Consider the following 18386-nt stretch of genomic DNA (forward strand, 5'->3'; position numbering starts at 1 on the left):
TTAAATGGTACTTTCATTTTTTATTTGTAATTCTTGAAAGTGCTTCAAGGTTTTCCACAAGCATGACAATAACATGGTACATCTGTGAATTTCATACTTAACTTGTTTTAATACTAAGCTCACACTTCTAAATATTCTAAATAGAAACCATAAATTGTGAAGAATAAGAGTTGTGTGTGGAATTGTATTTTTGTAGGCACTTTCCATTCAAATATCAAACCAGAAAAAAACTGCACAATCTGGAAAAAATAAATCACAATTGCTTTTCATTTAGTTTCTACATCAAAGAATCACCACTACATTTTCAAGAAAGTCATACTTCCAGTTCATGGCATTCACAGGCAAGCAAGTGGAGAAAGAAAGACTGGGAATGGGGTAGGATAGGATGGGATGGAGATGGAATGGGACTGTTGGGCTTCAGGTGATGGGCATCAAAAGAGGGAGGGGCCTTTCGAATAGCCTCTGGACGAGGAGCCAGCTTGGCTGTCCTCGAAATAGCTCTGCTCGATGCGGCGGCAGAAGGCCAGCAGGTTGCTGTAGCTCTTGATCTTCTCGCCCAGCTCGTCGCTGGTGAGTCGTGTGGTCAGGATGGTGAAGAGGTGGCCGAACACCAGCGCATCCAGCTCAGTGGGTCTGAGGACAAAGGGAATCTTTTATAACCCATAAAAGTTTGAGCATGATTCTTGACACAAACATACTTTTACATTTTTTTTAAAAGGAGATCAGATTCACCAATCCAATTTCATATGTGTATTTTTAAGATACGAAAAGTATAGAGGGGGATAAATGGTATATAAGCACAGAGTGGCTGAGACAGGGCTTTTTACGTCCCGTAGTCATGGCCTAGTTCCAATATTCGTGGCTTGTATGGCTCAGTTTGTAGGCTAGTTTTCTGGGACCACACATACGTAAAATGTGTGCGCACATGACTAAGTCACTTTGGATAAAAGTGTCTGCTAAATGGCATATTATTACAGTGCCTTCAGAAAGTACTGTATTCACACCCCTAGATTTTTGTCCACATTTTCGGTTAAAGCTCAAATTTAAAATAGATTGAGTTTCTGTTACGGGATGACACACAATTATTGAAGAAGTATGGCTGTACGCCCAGCCTCTGGGAACGAGCTTGACAGCATAGGCTAACATCTTCATTAACTTGGAGAAGAAGAAGCGTGGAAACAGTTACTATTACAACTATGTGGAAACACTGGCCTGAGAGGTGAGAAATACAGCCACACTTTGCTTTTGTTAAACTAAGCCACTAACAAATCCTAATATCATTTTTGGACCAAAACAATATAATAATAATAATAATAATAATATATGCTATTTAGCAGACGCTTTTATCCAAAGCGACTTACAGTCATGTGTGCATATATTCTATGTATGGGTGGTCCCGGGGATCGAACCCACTACCCTGGCGTTACAAGCGCCATGCTCTACCAACTGAGCTACAGAAGGAAACCCCATGTAAGTCAATCTCCCCTGTTTAGCATGTTTTGCTCAATTAATTTGTTTAATTCTTTTGAAGATTTGGGCGCAAAACATGCTAAACATGGGGACATCGATTTACATGAGGTTTTTACAGAAAATGCTAACATTAACAATAATTGGCACTGATTAGTTAAACAAAACCAAAGTGTGGTAGAATTCTGTTTCTCGAAATTTTGACCAATTAATGAAATGAAAAGCTGAAATGTCACGTCAAGGATTCAACCTCTTTGTTATGGCAAGCCTAATAAAATCAACTGTATAAAAATATTCCACAAACATGCATCCTGAAATCCAAAATGTGTTCAGTCTGCTTTACATGGGACACTGGGATATTTATAAACTTTTCAGGAAGACAATAACGTAAAACACAAGTCCAAATACACACTGGAGTTGCTTATCCGAGAATGTTCTTGAGTGGTGTAGTTACTGTTTTGACTTCCTGTGCTTGGCCCTCCTATGTTGAACATAATAAACGGCTCTCTATCCACTGGATGTGTACCAAACTCACTAAAAGTGGCAGTAATAAAGCCTCTCTTGAAAAAGCCAAACCTTGACCCAGAAAATATAAAAAACTATCGGCCTATATCGAATCTTCCATTCCTCTCAAAGATTTTAGAGAAGGCTGTTGCGCAGCAACTCACTGCCTTCCTGAAGACAAACAATGTATACGAAATGCTTCAGTCTGGTTTTAGACCCCATCATAGCACTGAGACGGCACTTGTGAAGGTGGTAAATGACATTTTGATGGCATCGGACCGAGGCTCTGCATCTGTCCTCGTGCTCCTAGACCTTAGTGCTGCTTTTGATACCATCGATCACCACATTCTTTTGGAGAGATTGGAAACCCAAATTGGTCTACACGGACATGTTCTGGCCTGGTTTAGGTCTTATCTGTCGGAAAGATATCAGTTTGTCTCTGTGAATGGTTTGTCCTCTGACAAATCAACTGTACATTTCGGTGTTCCTCAAGGTTCTGTTTTAGGACCACTATTGTTTTCACTATATATTTTACCTCTTGGGGATGTTATTCGAAAACATAATGTAAACTTTCACTGCTATGCGGATGACACACAGCTGTACATTTCAATGAAACATGGTGAAGCACCAAAATTGCCCTCGCTAGAAGCATGTGTTTCAGACATAAGGAAGTGGATGGCTGCAAACTTTCTACTATTAAACTCGGACAAAACAGAGATGCTTGTTCTAGGTCCCAAGAAACAAAGAGATCTTCTGTTGAATCTGACAATTAATCTTAATGGTTGTACAGTCGTCTCAAATAGAACTGTGAAGGACCTCGGCGTTACTCTGGACCCTGATCTCTCTTTTGAAGAACATATCAAGACCATTTCGAGGACAGCTTTTTTCCATCTACGTAACATTGCAAAAATCAGAAACTTTCTGTCCAAAAATGATGCAGAAAAATTAATCCATGCTTTTGTCACTTCTAGGTTAGACTACTGCAATGCTCTATTTTCCGGCTACCCGGATAAAGCACTAAATAAACTTCAGTTAGTGCTAAATACGGCTGCTAGAATCCTGACTAGAACCAAAAAATTTGATCATATTACTCCAGTGCTAGCCTCTCTACACTGGCTTCCTGTCAAAGCAAGGGCTGATTTCAAGGTTTTACTGCTAACCTACAAAGCATTACATGGGCTTGCTCCTACCTACCTCTCTGATTTGGTCCTGCCGTACATACCTATACGTACGCTACGGTCACAAGACGCAGGCCTCCTAATTGTCCCTAGAATTTCTAAGCAAACAGCTGGAGGCAGGGCTTTCTCCTATAGAGCTCCATTTTTATGGAACGGTCTGCCTACCCATGTCAGAGACGCAAACTCGGTCTCAACCTTTAAGTCTTTACTGAAGACTCATCTCTTCAGTGGGTCATATGATTGAGTGTAGTCTGGCCCAGGAGTGGGAAGGTGAACGGAAAGGCTCTGGAGCAACGAACCGCCCTTGCTGTCTCTGCCTGGCCGGTTCCCCTTTTTCCACTGGGATTCTCTGCCTCTAACCCTGTTACGGGGGCTGAGTCACTGGCTTGCTGGGGCTCTCTCGTGCCGTCCCTGGGGGGATGCGTCACCTGGGTGGGTTGATTCACTGTTGTGGTCGGCCTGTCTGGGTCCCCCCTTGGGTTGTACCGTGTCGGAGATCTTTGTGGGCTATACTCGGCCTTGTCTCAGGATGGTAAGTTGGTGGTTGAAGATTTCCCTCTAGTGGTGTGGGGGCTGTGCTTTGGCAAAGTGGGTGGGGTTATATCCTTCCTGTTTGGCCCTGTCCGGGGTGTCCTCGGATGGGGCCACAGTGTCTCCTGACCCCTCCTGTCTCAGCCTCCAGTATTTATGCTGCAGTAGTTTATGTGTCGGGGGCTAGGGTCAGTTTGTTTATCTGGAGTACTTATCCTGTCCTATTCGGTGTCCTGTGTAAATCTAAGTGTGCGTTCTCTAATTCTCTCCTTCTCTCTTTCTTTCTCTCTCTCGGAGGACCTGAGCCCTAGAACCATGCCCCAGGACTACCTGACATGATGACTCCTTGCTGTCCCCAGTCCACCTGGCCATGCTGCTGCTCCAGTTTCAACTGGCCTGGGCCCTAGGACCATGTCCCAGGACTACCTGACATGAGGACTCCTTGCTGTCCCCAGTCCACCTGGCCATGCTCCTGCTCCAGTTTCAACTGTTCTGCCTTACTATTATTCAACCATGCTGGTCATTTATGAACATTTGAACATCTTGGCCACGTTCTGTTATAATCTCCACCCGGCACAGCCAGAAGAGGACTGGCCACCCCACATATGCTCTCTCTAATTCTCTCTTTCTTTCTCTCTCTCGGAGGACCTGAGCCCTAGGACCGTGCCCCAGGACTACCTGACATGATGGCTCCTTGCTGTCCCCAGTCCACCTGACTGTGCTGCTGCTCCAGTTTCAACTGTTCTGCCTTATTATTATTTGACCATGCTGGTCATTTATGAACATTTGAACATCTTGGTCATGTTCTGTTATAATCTCTACCCGGCACAGCCAGAAGAGGACTGGCCACCCCACATAGCCCGGTTCCTCTCTAGGTTTCTTCCTAGGTTTTGGCCTTTCTAGGGAGTTTTTCCTAGCCACCGTGCTTTTACACCTGCATTGTTTGCTGTTTGGGGTTTTAGGCTGGGTTTCTGTACAGCACTTTGAGATATCAGCTGATGTACGAAGGGCTATATAAATAAATTTGATTTGATTTGATTTAAATGGTTGTCTAGCAATGATCAACAACCAATTCGACAGAGCTTGAAGAATTTTGAAAATAATACAATGGGCAGGTATTATACAATCCAAGTGTGCAAAGCTCTTAGACTAACCCAGAAAGGCTCACAGCTCTAACACGTATTCACTCAAGGTTGTGAATACTTATGTAAATTAGATATTTCTGCATTTCATATAAAATCAAAATCATGTTCACTGTCATTACGGAGTAGTGTGTGTAGATGGATTAGGAAAAAAAGTAATCAATTTTGAATTCAGCCTGTAACAAAATATGGAATTAAGTCAAGGGGTAGGAATACTTTGACAGCACTAGATCCAAATCATACAGCAAATAAGGCTGTCATTTGTCACCATGTCCATGTGTGGGAGACATTACCATTTAAAAGGCAACATGCCATTCCATTGATGGATTCACAAAGACCTTACATATTTATTCTATGCACAACAATGTATTATGTTGACTACTCTCTTTCTCTGCTCTAGCCAAGGTCAGCACAGGCAGTCAGTCAATTATACAACATCACACTCAGGCAGCTTTGTAATGGCGTTTAAGATTTCACCCATACTGGCAATCTTAATTTTTATTACAGCCAGTTATTGTCCTCTCTTGTAGCATATGACAAGGCCAGGATGTCATTACCAGATTAATTAGAGGTCCCTCCCCCCGCAGGTTCAGGGGGGGAGAAAGCTCAGACAATGGGAGAAAGGGTAGCGCTGGGTTCACAGATTCAGCAGTGTTATCCTTCAGCACTATGTGTAAACTAAACCCAGTGAAAACAAATGGTAGTCAAAGCCCTGGCTATCTAAGAGGTACTGTATAGGCCCAAGTCTGACCCAAAACAGTCTGCATCCCAATTCGCCACACTTCTCCCAAAGTTCCTGTCATGGATTTAAAAGCATTGGATTGACAAAGGGTGTGTAAGTACAAGGCTCCCCCTAACCTCTTTTCTTCTTTTAGAGTAGCAGGAAAACAACCTGTTTTGAGACCTTAAGCTCAGCACTTTAATGCGACTAATGTAATATAATAGGATTCATTGAATACATTGAAAGGACTGATAAAGTAAAAGGACAAAATGTTAGCACAACAGGCAAATACAATGAAATAATAGGTCTAACATGGTATAGACCAGGGGTGTCAAACACATTTTTTCCAAGGGGTCCGCATTCGGTCTTCAACGGGGTCCGGAAGGCAGCACTGAATTTATTTATTTCTACGCTGTAAAAATTGGCTAATAGTCTCCATTGTTTTTGGAATTTAATGCTCCCTGACTGTGTAACTTTCATTTAGATGATTTTTAGCGAGCTGGACACAGTCCAAAAAAAACTTTGTATCCATTATCATTTCTACAGCTTTCATCTGGTTTAGTCATTTTAGTCGTGGGCCGGATCCTTATGTTTGACACCCCGGGTATAGACCATTTGTGGCCTCCAGCGGGTAATGCCACCACTTGCAGCACATTCATTATGGCGTTACAGTGAGTATGAATCCCACTGCTCCTTTGTATGTCTCCAATTCAATGTACCACTTCTCTCATTCGTTTTCTTTTCAAGGGCCGGCAGATAGCATAGCGGTTAGGAGTGTTGGGACAGTAACCAAAAGGTTGCTGGTTCAAATCTCTGAGCCAATCAGGTGAAAAATCTGATATGCCCTTGAGCAAGGCACTTAACCCAAAATGCTCCATGGTCCCCCTCAATAATGGCAGATCCCTGGCCATTATTCCACTCTCCGATGGTGTCTCAAGAGTAGGATATGCAAAAAAATGCATTTAATTTACACGTGTGAAATAGGACAGATGTAAGCATCAACCAATATATTGTTATTTGTCTATCAGAATAAATAAAAAAGTATGCAAAGACAATTGTAGAAACCTACTGCTTATTGAAGAAGTATGGCTGTGTGCCCAGCCTCTGGGAAAGAGCTTGACAGCATTGGCTAACATCTTCATAAACCTGGAGAAGCGTGGAAACAGTTACAATATAACAATAATATTACAACTATGTGGAAACATTGCATGAGATGAGAAATCCAGCCACACTTTGGTTTTGTTAAACTAGACACTGACAGCAAATGCTAATATTAGCATTTCGGACCAAAACCCCATGCAAGTCAATCTCCCCTGTTTAGCAAGTTTTAAATGTCATGCCTAACGGATTGTGTTGCTCAATTCATTGGTTTACAATTATTTTGAGGAGATTTTGGCATGACATTTAAAAAACATGCTAAACGTGGGACATTGATATATATATATACACAAGGTTTTGAACAGAGAATGCTGACGTTAGCATTAATTGGCAGTGACTAGGTTAAACAAAACCTAAGTGTGGATTGCAGTAATTCTTTGTTTATAGACTGCTTTCAAGGAAACAAATAATACATCTGTAAAATAGCTGAACTGATTGTAGTTCAGGTAATATGGTGTTCTTTTTCAGCTGAGGTTGGCATCTCAGGGCGCTAATCTCTGGTGGACAGACTGTTACAAATTGTATCCTAAGGTCTGTCAAAAGACTGTGGGATGCAACACGAACAAGCAACAGTTTCATCACTGATTATTTGAACCAATCGCAATTTAGCGGGTGAGTGTTTCTTTTGAAGTTCACTATACTCGAGTTCAGTGGGTTGAGTCACTGACGGGGATCTTTGTGTCAGGTTTTGCGCCCCCTCGGCTTCGTAAGTCCCCCAACCCCGTCTCAGTCGCTGGTATAATATCGCACACTCACATTTAATCCTGAGGTGCTGCACCCTCTGCAACAAGTGATTATTATTTGACCCTGCTGGTCATTTATGAACATTTGAACATCTTGAAGAACAACCTGGCCTTAATGGCCAAGTACTGTTAATCTCCACCCGGCACAGCCAGAAGAGGACTGCAGAGCCCGGTTCCTCTCTAGGTTAGTTCCTAGGTTCCTGTCTTTCTCTGGAGTTTTTCCTTGCCACCATGCTTCTACATCTGCATTGTTTTCTCTTTGGGGTTTAAGGCTGGGAATCCATATAAGCACTTTGACATCTGCTGATGTAAAAAAATGGCTTTGTAAATAAATAGGATTGAGGGAAAACTTGGCCCGTAGACTTTCACTACTTGTTCTAATATCTTTTCTCATACATCTCCCCCCAAAACCTTATGGAGTATCTGACAAAATTACATGAGATTTTAGTTCTGGGCTTCCGAGAACACAGGGCACTGACCTGCTCCAGGCTCTTCCCTGCCCAGCCAATGGCATTCATCTTACGACGGACCTCCCATTGCTTCTGATAGGCCAGGATTTGGTTGAGGGGCCAGGAGTATGGGCTGCTGTATCTCGGCCTGGAGATCTACAGACATGAGGCTGAGGTGAGATTAAAAAAGTTTCCACATTTTGAACATTGTCTGGCTTAAGTTGGGTGGTTCTTGTAAACAAAAGACAAACACTAAAATATACTTTAAACGCAATCTCGCCACTGCCAAAGATAAATATTTTAATAGCTTTATAGATAGACCCAGGTTAAAATATTATTGTATTTCCTGATTGGTGGAGTGCTGCAGAGATGATTTTCCCATCTCCACAGAGGAGAACTCTGTCAGATTGACCATCAGGTTCTTGCCAAGGCCTTTCTCCCCCGATTGCTCAATTTGGCCTGGTGGCCAGCCCTAGGAAGAGTCTTGGTGCTTCCAAACTTCTTCCATTTAAGAATGATGGAAGCCACTGTGTTCTTGGGGACCTTCAACGCTGCAGAGATGTTTTGGTACCCTTCCCCAGATCTGTGCATCGACACAATCCTTTCTCTGAGCTCTACAGACAATTCCTTTGCTCTCATGGCTTAGTGCATGGTCAACTGTGGGACCTTATCTAGACAGGTGTGTGCCTTTCCAAATCATGTCCAATCAAATGAATTTACCACAGGTGGACCCCAATCAAGTTGTCGAAACATCAAGGATGATCAATGGAAACAGGATGCAACTGAGCTCAATTTTGAGTCTCATAGTAAAGGGTCTGCATACTTATGCAAATAAGATTAGATTTGCGAACATTTAAAAAAATAATCTGTTTGCTTTGTCATGATGGGGTATTGTGTGTAGAGATAGAGGACATGCAGCTTCTCTTCGGTCATATGTTTCCCTAGAAGGCTAAATAAACCCTTGCTCACCAAAATGTCATAAATCTATAGAATGAGTGGCTCAATCTAGGTGACATCAATAAAGTTCTGTCATCTCGGCTTCTTCTGCGGAGCAAAGACGTTTAGGGGCCAGTTGTAAGGAAATGATTAAAAAAAGCGCTGTGAAAACAACCCAACATGTTTCTGATAAGATTTCAGTTGGATACATGCTTAGTTTGTGGTTGAAATACTATCAGGTTTTATGATGCTGATAAAGATAGCATCTCTACAGTCGGTACCTAACAGTGCATTTGCATAAGATGCTGAAAAAAATAAATGTATTTCTCCACTCCTGTTCCCGAGTAAATTTTAACTACAGTTGGTGTAACATTTTACTGCAAGAAATGCTTAAATTCTGCTGGAGTTAATATAAGGCTATGTGAGAGGTTAAAGACCTACAGTCAGTGTTCAGATTTCAGTTTCCATTTAACACATCTGAACAGTTGGCTACAGTTCCCTTGATGTGCTATAGGCTAATTTGATGTCCCCGTCTTGTGACCGTGTAATTTGTATAGCACCTCAATCATCACACATAAGATAGGATGATGGCAGTGCCAGCTCTTACCACTTCACCAAATATTTCCTAAACTTCACTTTACTGGCCCTTACCTCTATTTTCAACTCTCTATTTTGCAGCTTTTCTCTTATTGAATTAAACTCTGATATTCCTTTTTGCCTTCCGTTGACCGTAAACCTAATTTGCCAATTAGAGTGTAGGCTATTTGGTGTACGTACAGTTAGGCCCTAAAGCTTACGCACCAGATAGCCTAAAATGATGAAAGAATAACCTTAATGTAGCCTATAGATATAACATTTAGATAGGACATTTTACTTTCAAAGCACACTTAGCCCTCCAGTCAGACCTGACAAAATAGCCTATGCTATTTCACCCATTTCAATGAGCTATTACAGGTGCACACCTAACAGGTTCCACAATACCTTTTCACAGATTAATGCAAAAACACTCACCATAAATAAAAAATAAAAAACAGAATCAGTTCTATCATGGCGAACATCAAGACTTCTCTTTCACTGTTGCTGTTAGTGTTCTCTGATAGTGTTCAGTTGTTTTTAGGTTAGCCGAAACCTGTCTGCCTCTGTATTTGTCAGTTTGATTAGTCAAGGAATGAAAGAGAAACTTATGACATATTAAGAGTAATGAAAACATTTCAAATGCCCATCCCTAACATTGAAGATGAATGAATGTCAACCGGGGGAGAACGTTTCTAAAAATCGTCGTAAATTAAACACAAAAGTCACAGCTGAGGGCGGCAATAAAAGGGCTATGCAGAGGGCAATGAGTGGGACTCAGCGGTGTGTGTGTGGGCCTACTAAATGGAAGCTGAGTAAAAAGCATGGCTCATTTATGAGAGGGGGGCCGAGGCTGCAGCCTAATGAAGATGAATGCCCAGGGAGAGCACTCACCTCAGTCGCCGTGGTATCATCACACCACTGGATATACAACTGCATAGAGGAAAGAGGGATACAAAGGATGAACACAAAACATAGAGGGGAAGGAAGGAGGGAAAGATATAAGACAAGAGGCATGAAGAGAAGAAAATACGAGAGAAGGGGGGGGGGGTCTACAGGGGTATTTGAGATGGGCAAAATTTGAAAATAAACAAAGGGAGGAAAAGTAGTGGCGAGCAGTGAAGGATAAAGGATCTAGGGGGAAGAACATTTCTCACAGAATACATGGTGTCATTGCTTGATTTTACTGAACATTACTTAAGGAGCAAAGGATTTCAATGAATACTAAAATCACATGTAGATAATCAAACATACACAAATCATGAAACAAGATCATATCAAGGATATGCTCATGACATTTCAAACAACTTCTTGTTGTAACCACACGAGTCCCTTGCCAAGCACTTCCTTTCTCTGACAGGAATATAAGAGGGCTTCATCAGCATAAATACCCACACATTCAGTATGTAATGGGAGTTTTCCTTCCTGTTGAGGAGTTTCTCTACTGTACCTCAGCGGTGAGCAGCATGTTGTTGACCAGCTCCATGTAAGCTTTCATTTCAGCCCTCTGAACGTCATCCAGACCATCACTGAGAGAGTGACCCTAGAGAGCGAGAGATAAGCAGTGATGAGTGTGTGAGACATACGTGTGTGTGTGTGTGTGTGTGTGTGTGTGTGTGTGTGTGTGTGTGTGTGTGTGTGTGTGTGTGTGTGTGTGTGTGTGTGTGTGTGTGTGTGTGTGTGTGTGTGTGTGTGTGTGTGTGCATACGAGGGTGTAGCATAGCAGGATGCTTAGATAAGCAAGCAGTCATAACAGTAAAGCTTTCAGAAATTCAGAAATCACACCCCTTGACTTATTCCACATTTTGTTGTTACAGCCTGAATTCAAAATGGATCAAATAATTTCTCACCCATCTACACACAATAACCCCATAGTGACAGTGAAAAGGTGTTTAGAAATGTTAGCAAATTTACAAAAAATGAAATACGTCATAATCTCATTTACATAAGTATTCACACCCCTGAGTCAATACATGTTAGAATCACCACAAATGTGTTGAATACTTGACTCAAGACGTTTGATTACACGTTTTATTTAATTAATAAATAAATAAATGTCTAATGCCAAAGTGGATTTGTTTTAATAGGGTATTGTGTCTAGGCCAGCGACAAAATGTAAATGTAATCAGGCTGTAACACAACAAAATGCCTGTATGTGAGAGAGTAGTAGGGAGTGATTGATGACTGATCTTAAAGAGGACAAGGGTCCTGCTTCTCATTCATAAGGCTCACTTACCTTTGCCTTGGTAAACTGGACTATGGGCCCCAGCTCAGACACAACCTGATTTCCCACATGGACAAAGGGGACTTTACCTGAAGGGAGAGGAATAAACCATATAAAAGTTCATTTCTAGTGACAAAGGGAAAGAAGAGAGATTATAGAATGCATATTTTAAACTCTCCTCTGTAAATAAGAATCTGATCTCCAATGTCGTTACTCAAAACTACCCAGCAGGCTGCACTGAGTACAGAGCTAATCAAATTCATGACATTTAGTAAAGTGTTTGAGTGGGCAAAAATCAATGATGAAGCTCGAGTCTCTTATGTGTTGGTTTTGAGTGTTGAGCTTACCTTGAATCCCTTTCAAGAAAACGTTACACGAAAATTGTGGTAATACTGAATTACATTTGCAAATCACATCCTAAATCAAACACCAGGCTACATTACACTGTATTGGATTATCCAAATCCCAGGTAGGCTATGGTGTTATGTTCATCCATTTTGAGCCAACAATTCCTATGAATTGTATGGAAATTAATTTTGTCCTTTAATTGAATCTGACAGTTTTTTTTGCATCATTCTCTGCAAGATGGTGAGTTATGAGAGGAGGCTGGAAAAGGAAACATAGGATTCACACTCCCATAAAATAAATGTAATCTCCAACTGGCATAATTCAATGTAAATGCAGTGATTAAAAACATTGAGGTTCTTCAGTTAAAAACAGTCTAAAATGTATGATTCCTAAATTCATTAGAAGTTCTCCAGTATTTTTCAGATGCTAAATTCAGTAATTGAGAGAATAATTTATAGCATGATTCAAATTTATCTGAGAGCAGCAACCCTAGTCATGGTTTTATAGTCATCCTTTATCGGTCTACCAGCTGCAATGTAACGTGTGATGCTCCGACAAAAGGCCTGTCCACATCCAGGGGATAAAGATTTACACATACCCAACATGCGGACCACACCGCTCGCATTATGTGCACGAGTGTTTCAAAATAAACTTACACATACATATATTTCAATCATTGTGTCAATGAGCGTCTGCGTAGCCAGGCACTAAAATAGAACTTGGTTCTATTTGTCGCGCTTGATGCGCTGCAAATCCTACCTCTCCCATCTCCTCATTGGTTTTTAGGAGCATATGCCCACGTGGGTAATTGAAAGATGAATTGAGATCCACATTCCAGTCGGTGGTGGTAATGGACCTTACAAGTTGGCTGCCAACCGCCATTTAAAGTCCAAAGAAGAAGTAGCCGGAAGGAGGCGAAATGACTAGAAACAAACTCGGTTTACCCTTTTATCTGTGGATTAATTGTCAGAGTGCGTTTCAGGTAAAATAACAACCCACTGCTTATAATCTCAGCTAGCTAAATTGCCATGAATGTTTAATGCCTTTCGACCTGTCCCCAAATTAATATAGTTGGTTCAGTTTGTTTTGATATTTCAAAATTTGGGTCCTGATCACGTCTGGTGTGGATGGACAAAAATCCACATGCGCACGATGGTATACACGCACGCCCGGTCTAGTCAGCATGTAACAGGAAAGGTTCTCTTGGCCATGTACACATATGGGACGTATAAACAGCTGGTCAAGTTATACAAAAGCACATGCATAGACCTGAGGGAGGGAGGGAATACACACTTTTTCAATATCATGGGGAACTCACCAGATGGGGACATGTACTCTGCATTTGACCGACAGGACACATGAACAGGCAGATTGCACATCCTCAGATAAGCCTGTGACAAAAAACAGCATTTCATATGAACTACACCAGCAACACAGCTAGTTAACAATCCAGATGCAGTAATCAGTAGATCAAATAGCAACACATATGAACAGAAATCAAACAGAATATGCTTAGTATTCATGACTGTGGTTGTTTTCTTACTTCAAATGACATTCAAGGTAAATCAATATTTCAAGAACAAAATAGAATAATTTGGTTTATTCAATTAATTCAGGGGAGACTAATTCATTCAGAAGGTTGTGTTCTAGCATGGACACAGCACCACTATCATTATTTTGTCAAGCACACCGACATTGGTTCCCAGAACAATTATAGCACTGTTGTGTAGAAGAAAAACAATATGGCTCCACTGCTTTTGACTACCCGAGCAGCACTACCAGTCATGCTAGAACCATTCAGCCTGAACACATATAGCCTAGGCTATTCACTGTACCACAAGGGCTCGACATTTACACCTGCCCGGGGACCCCCTTGAAACCCTCCGGGCCAGTTAATCCATAGTAGCACACCTGCCTGATAATATAGACCATGTTAATATGGACCTAAAAGATAGAAGTTATCAATATGTTATTGGGATCATTTCTGGAGAGGAATATTACATTTTAATAGTTTCATACAAGATGGTGGATGTTTGTTTTTTTCTTCCTCCAATCAATCAGTGTAAATATCATATTTTATTGTTGGCTATAAAATCATTTATAAACATGCACCTGTTAAACTGACCGTTAAGGCTCCATGGGTTGAGGAATTGAAAAACGGTCATGTTGAAAGAGATTGTGGGGGGAAAGGAGTGGCTAATAAGTCTGGCTGCACATCCGACTGGCTGACTTACTGCAAATTGATTAATTGTGTGACAAAACTCAACAGAAAGAAGAAGAAACTATGAAGCCAAGATCAATGATGGAGAAAAAAAGTATTTCTGCCCATAATTTAATTTAAAGTATAAATTCAACTCCCCCTTTAATTGAATCAGATGGCTTTACTCATCACAAAACCAATTGAGGTTGCCAATTATTTTTATGATTACTTTAATGGCAAAGTTGGCAAAATTAGGCAGGAAATGCCAATAATGAACAGTAAGACATTGTATTCATACATAAAACAAATAATGAAAGAAAAACAAAGTTTTAATGTTGTAAAGTTAGTGGGAGTGGTGGAAAAATTGTTAGCAATCAATAATGACAAACCTTGCACTGACAACATTGATGGTAAGCTACTGAGGATGGTAGCTGACTATGGCCACTCCTATCTGTCATATCTTTAATATGAGTCTAGAGGAAGGTGTTTGTCCTCAGGCCTGGAGGGAAGCCAAAGTTATTCTGCTACCCAAGAGTAGTAAAGTGGCCTTTACTGGTTCTAACAGCAGACCTATCAGCTTGCGCCCAGCTCTTAGCAAACTGTAGAAAACAATATTGTTTGACCAAATACAACGCTATTTCTCTGTAAACAAATTGACACTTTCAGCATGCTTATATTGAAGGGCACTAAACACGTACTTAACTGACACAAATGACTGATTGGTTGAAAGAAATTCATAATAAAATGATTGTGGGAGCTGTCCTGTTAGATCAGTGCAGCCTTTGATATTATTGACCATAACCTGTTGTTGAGAACTTAAGCCATAAAACATTTCAACCTCAGCTCTGAATCCATGATATGTCAATCCATCTAATAGAAATGAGAAGGTTTACTTTAATGCAGCTCTTTAGGTCCTCTACTCTTTTCGAATTTGACCAATGACCTGCCACTGGCATTAAAGCCTGTGTGTCCATGTATACTGATGACTCCATATACACGTGTCAGTAACCACAGCTGAAACCCTTAACAAGGAGTTGCAGTTCGTTTTGGAATGGGTGGCCAGTAATAAACTGGTCCTGAACATCTCTAAAACTAAGAGCATTTTTAGTTGATACAAATCATTCCCTAAGCTCTAGATCTCAGCAGAATCTGGTAATGAATGGTGTGGCTGTTGAACAAATTTAGGGGACTAAATTACTTGGTGTTGCCTTAGATTGCAAAATCGGTCATGGTCAAAACATAGAGTCAATGGTTGTAAAGACGAGGAGAGGCATGTTCATAATAAAGAGATGCTGTGCTTTTTTTGACAAAACACTCCAAAAAGCAAGTCCTACAGGCTCTAGTTTAGTCTCATTGTCATTATTGTCCTGCAATGTGGTCAAGTGCTGCAAATAAAGATGGGCTAATCAGAGGGCTAATATACATACCAGTCTCTTGGCTAAGAGTTGAGAGACTGACTGCATCGCTCTTTTTATAAGAAACAAGAATGTGTTAAGTTCTAAATAGTTAGCAGAGTCAACTTACACACAGCTCTGACACACACCCTTACCACCACCAGATGTCTTTTCACAGTCCCCAAATCCAGAATAAATTCCAAGAAACCTACAGTATTAGAGCCATTATTGCAAGGAACACCCTTCTATCTCATATTGCTCAAATGAAGAGGACACCTGGTTTAAAAAAACAACAGATAAAGCAACACAGACGCCGACAACACAGACGCCGCCTCGCTTCGCATTCTTAGGAAACTATGCAGTATTTTGTTTTTTTAAATGTATTATTTCTTTCACTGTTGCCCCAGGAATTCTTAAGTCTTATTACATACAGCCGGGAGGAACTATTGGCTATAGGAGCAATGTCAACTTAACAACATTACGACCAGGAATACGAATTTCCCAAAGCGGATCCTCTGTTTGGTCCACCACCCAGGACAATGGATTGGATCCCAGTAGGCGACCCAAAACAACGGTGCCGCAGAGGTCTTCTCGCCAGGCTCCGTAGACGGGCACATCGCCCATCGCTCCCGAGTATACTACTAGCCAATGTCCAGTATCTTGACAACAAAGTAGACGAAATCCGAACAAGGGAAATCCGAGCAAGGCCTTCCAGAGAGACATCAGAGATTGCAACATTCTCTGTTTCACGGAAACATGGCTCACTCGAGATATGTTATCAGAGCCGGTACAGCCACCTGGTTCCTTCACTCATCACACCGACAGAAACATACATGTCTCTTGTAAGTAGAAGGGCGGGGGAGTATGCCTTATGATTAACGAGTCATGGTGTGATCATAACATACAGGAAAAAAAATGCCGACCGCATTATCTACCAAGAGAATTCTCTTCATTTATAGTCGTGTACATCCCCCCAAGCAGACACCTCGACGGTCCTGAAAGAACTTCATTGGACTCTATGTAAACTGGAAACCACATATCCTGAGGCTGCATTTATTGTCGCTGGGATTTTTAACAAGGCTAATCTGAAAACAAGGCTCCCTAAATTTGATCAGCATATCGTGTGAGCGACCCGGGCTGGAAATATTCTGGATCATTGTTACTCTGACTTCCGCAACACAAACAAAGCTCACCCTCGCCCTCCTTTCAGCAAATCTGACCAGGACTCCATTTTGTTGCTCCCAGCCTATAGACAGGAACTAAAACAGGAAACGCCCGTGCTCAAGTCTGTTCAACGCTGATTCCACGCTTCAAGATTGCTTCGATCATGTGGATTGGGATATGTTCCGGATAGCGTCGAACAACAACATTGATGTATATGCAGAGTCTGCGAGCGAGTTTATTAGCAAGTGCATCGGTGATATTGTACCCACGGCGACAATTAAAACCTTCCCCAACCCAAAACCGTGGATTGAAGGCAGCATTCACACAAACCTAAAAGCGCGAACCACTACTTTTAAAATCAGGGCAAGGCGGCTGGAAACATGACCAAATACAAACAGTGCAGCTATTTCCTCCGCAAGGCAATCTAACAAGCTAAGCGTCAGTATAGAGACAGAGTAGAGAAGCAATTCAATGGCTCATACACGAGAGGTCTAGTCAATCACGGACAACAAAAAGAAAACCAGCCCTGTCGCAGACCCACATGTCTTGCTCCCTGACAAACTAAACAACTTCTTTGCTCGCTTTGAGGACAATTCAGTGCCACCGACACAGCCCGTTACCAAAACCGGCGGACTCTCCTTCACCGCAGCCAACGTGAGTAAAACGTTTAAAACGGGTTAACCCTCGCAAGGCTGCCGGCCCAGACGGCATCCCTCGCCGTGTTCTCAGAGCATGCGCAGACCAGCTGGCGGTGTGTTTACAGACATACTCAATCAATCCCTATCCCAGTCTGCTGTTCCCACATGCTTCAAGAGGGCCACCATTAGCTTTCTTTGGAACAGGAACAAAGTAACCGAACTCAACGACCCCAACCTGTGCAACTGGGTCCTGGACTTTGATGGGCCACCCCCAGGTGGTGAAGGTAGGAAACCACATCTCCACCCTGCTGATCCTCAACACTGGGGCCCCACAAGGGTTCTTTCTCAGCCCTCTCCTGTACTCCCTGTTCACCCATGACTGCGTGGCCGTTCACCCATGACTGCGTGGCCATGCACGCCTCAAACTCAAATCATCAAGTTTGCAGACGACACTACAGTGGTGTGCTTGATTACCAACAACGACGAGACGACCTACAGGGAGGAGGGTGAGGGCCCTCGGAGTGTGGTGTCAGGAAAACTTCAGGAAACAGCCGAGGGAGCACCCCCCTATCCACATCGACGGGACAGTAGTGGAGAAGGTGGAGAGTTCCTTGGCGTACCTAAATATTTTGTGTGTAAGTAAGTATATGTCGGCTGTGTGCCATTATTAAATGTATGTCGTTCTGTCCTTGTTTATTAATGTTCTGTATTATGCCATGTAGAGGTCGGCCGATTATGATTTTTCAACGCCGAAACCGATTAATGGAGGACCAAAAAAGCAGATACCGATCAAATCGGACAATTTTTGAAATGTATTTGTAATATTGACAATTACAACAATACTGAATGTACACTTATTTTAACACATCAATAAAATAAATTTAGCCTCTAATAAATAATGAAACCTGTTCAATTTGGTTTAAATAATGCAAAAACAAAATGTTGGAGAAGAAAGTACAAGTGCAATATGTGCCATGTAAAAAAGCTAACGTTTAAGTTCCTTGCTCAGAACATGA

The 18386-nt window shown here is 41.7% G+C and overlaps 1 protein-coding gene across 1 annotated transcript in view; it reads right to left on the reverse strand.

The window, feature by feature from the left end:
• The window catches only part of mtx2 (metaxin 2), a 26594-nt gene continuing 8208 nt past the window's right edge, over positions 1-18386 (reverse strand). The window contains exons 4-10 of the mRNA XM_046320179.1: positions 13293-13365; positions 11639-11715; positions 10853-10945; positions 10297-10335; positions 7924-8049; positions 6613-6689; positions 1-633 (exon numbers count right to left, since the gene is read on the reverse strand). Coding sequence (XP_046176135.1) covers positions 432-633; positions 6613-6689; positions 7924-8049; positions 10297-10335; positions 10853-10945; positions 11639-11715; positions 13293-13365 — 687 coding nt within the window. The 3' untranslated portion in view covers positions 1-431. The remainder of the gene's footprint in view (positions 634-6612; positions 6690-7923; positions 8050-10296; positions 10336-10852; positions 10946-11638; positions 11716-13292; positions 13366-18386) is intronic.

Source organism: Oncorhynchus gorbuscha, linkage group LG21 (genome assembly GCF_021184085.1).
Source record: "Oncorhynchus gorbuscha isolate QuinsamMale2020 ecotype Even-year linkage group LG21, OgorEven_v1.0, whole genome shotgun sequence".
Taxonomy (NCBI): Eukaryota; Metazoa; Chordata; class Actinopteri; order Salmoniformes; family Salmonidae; genus Oncorhynchus; species Oncorhynchus gorbuscha.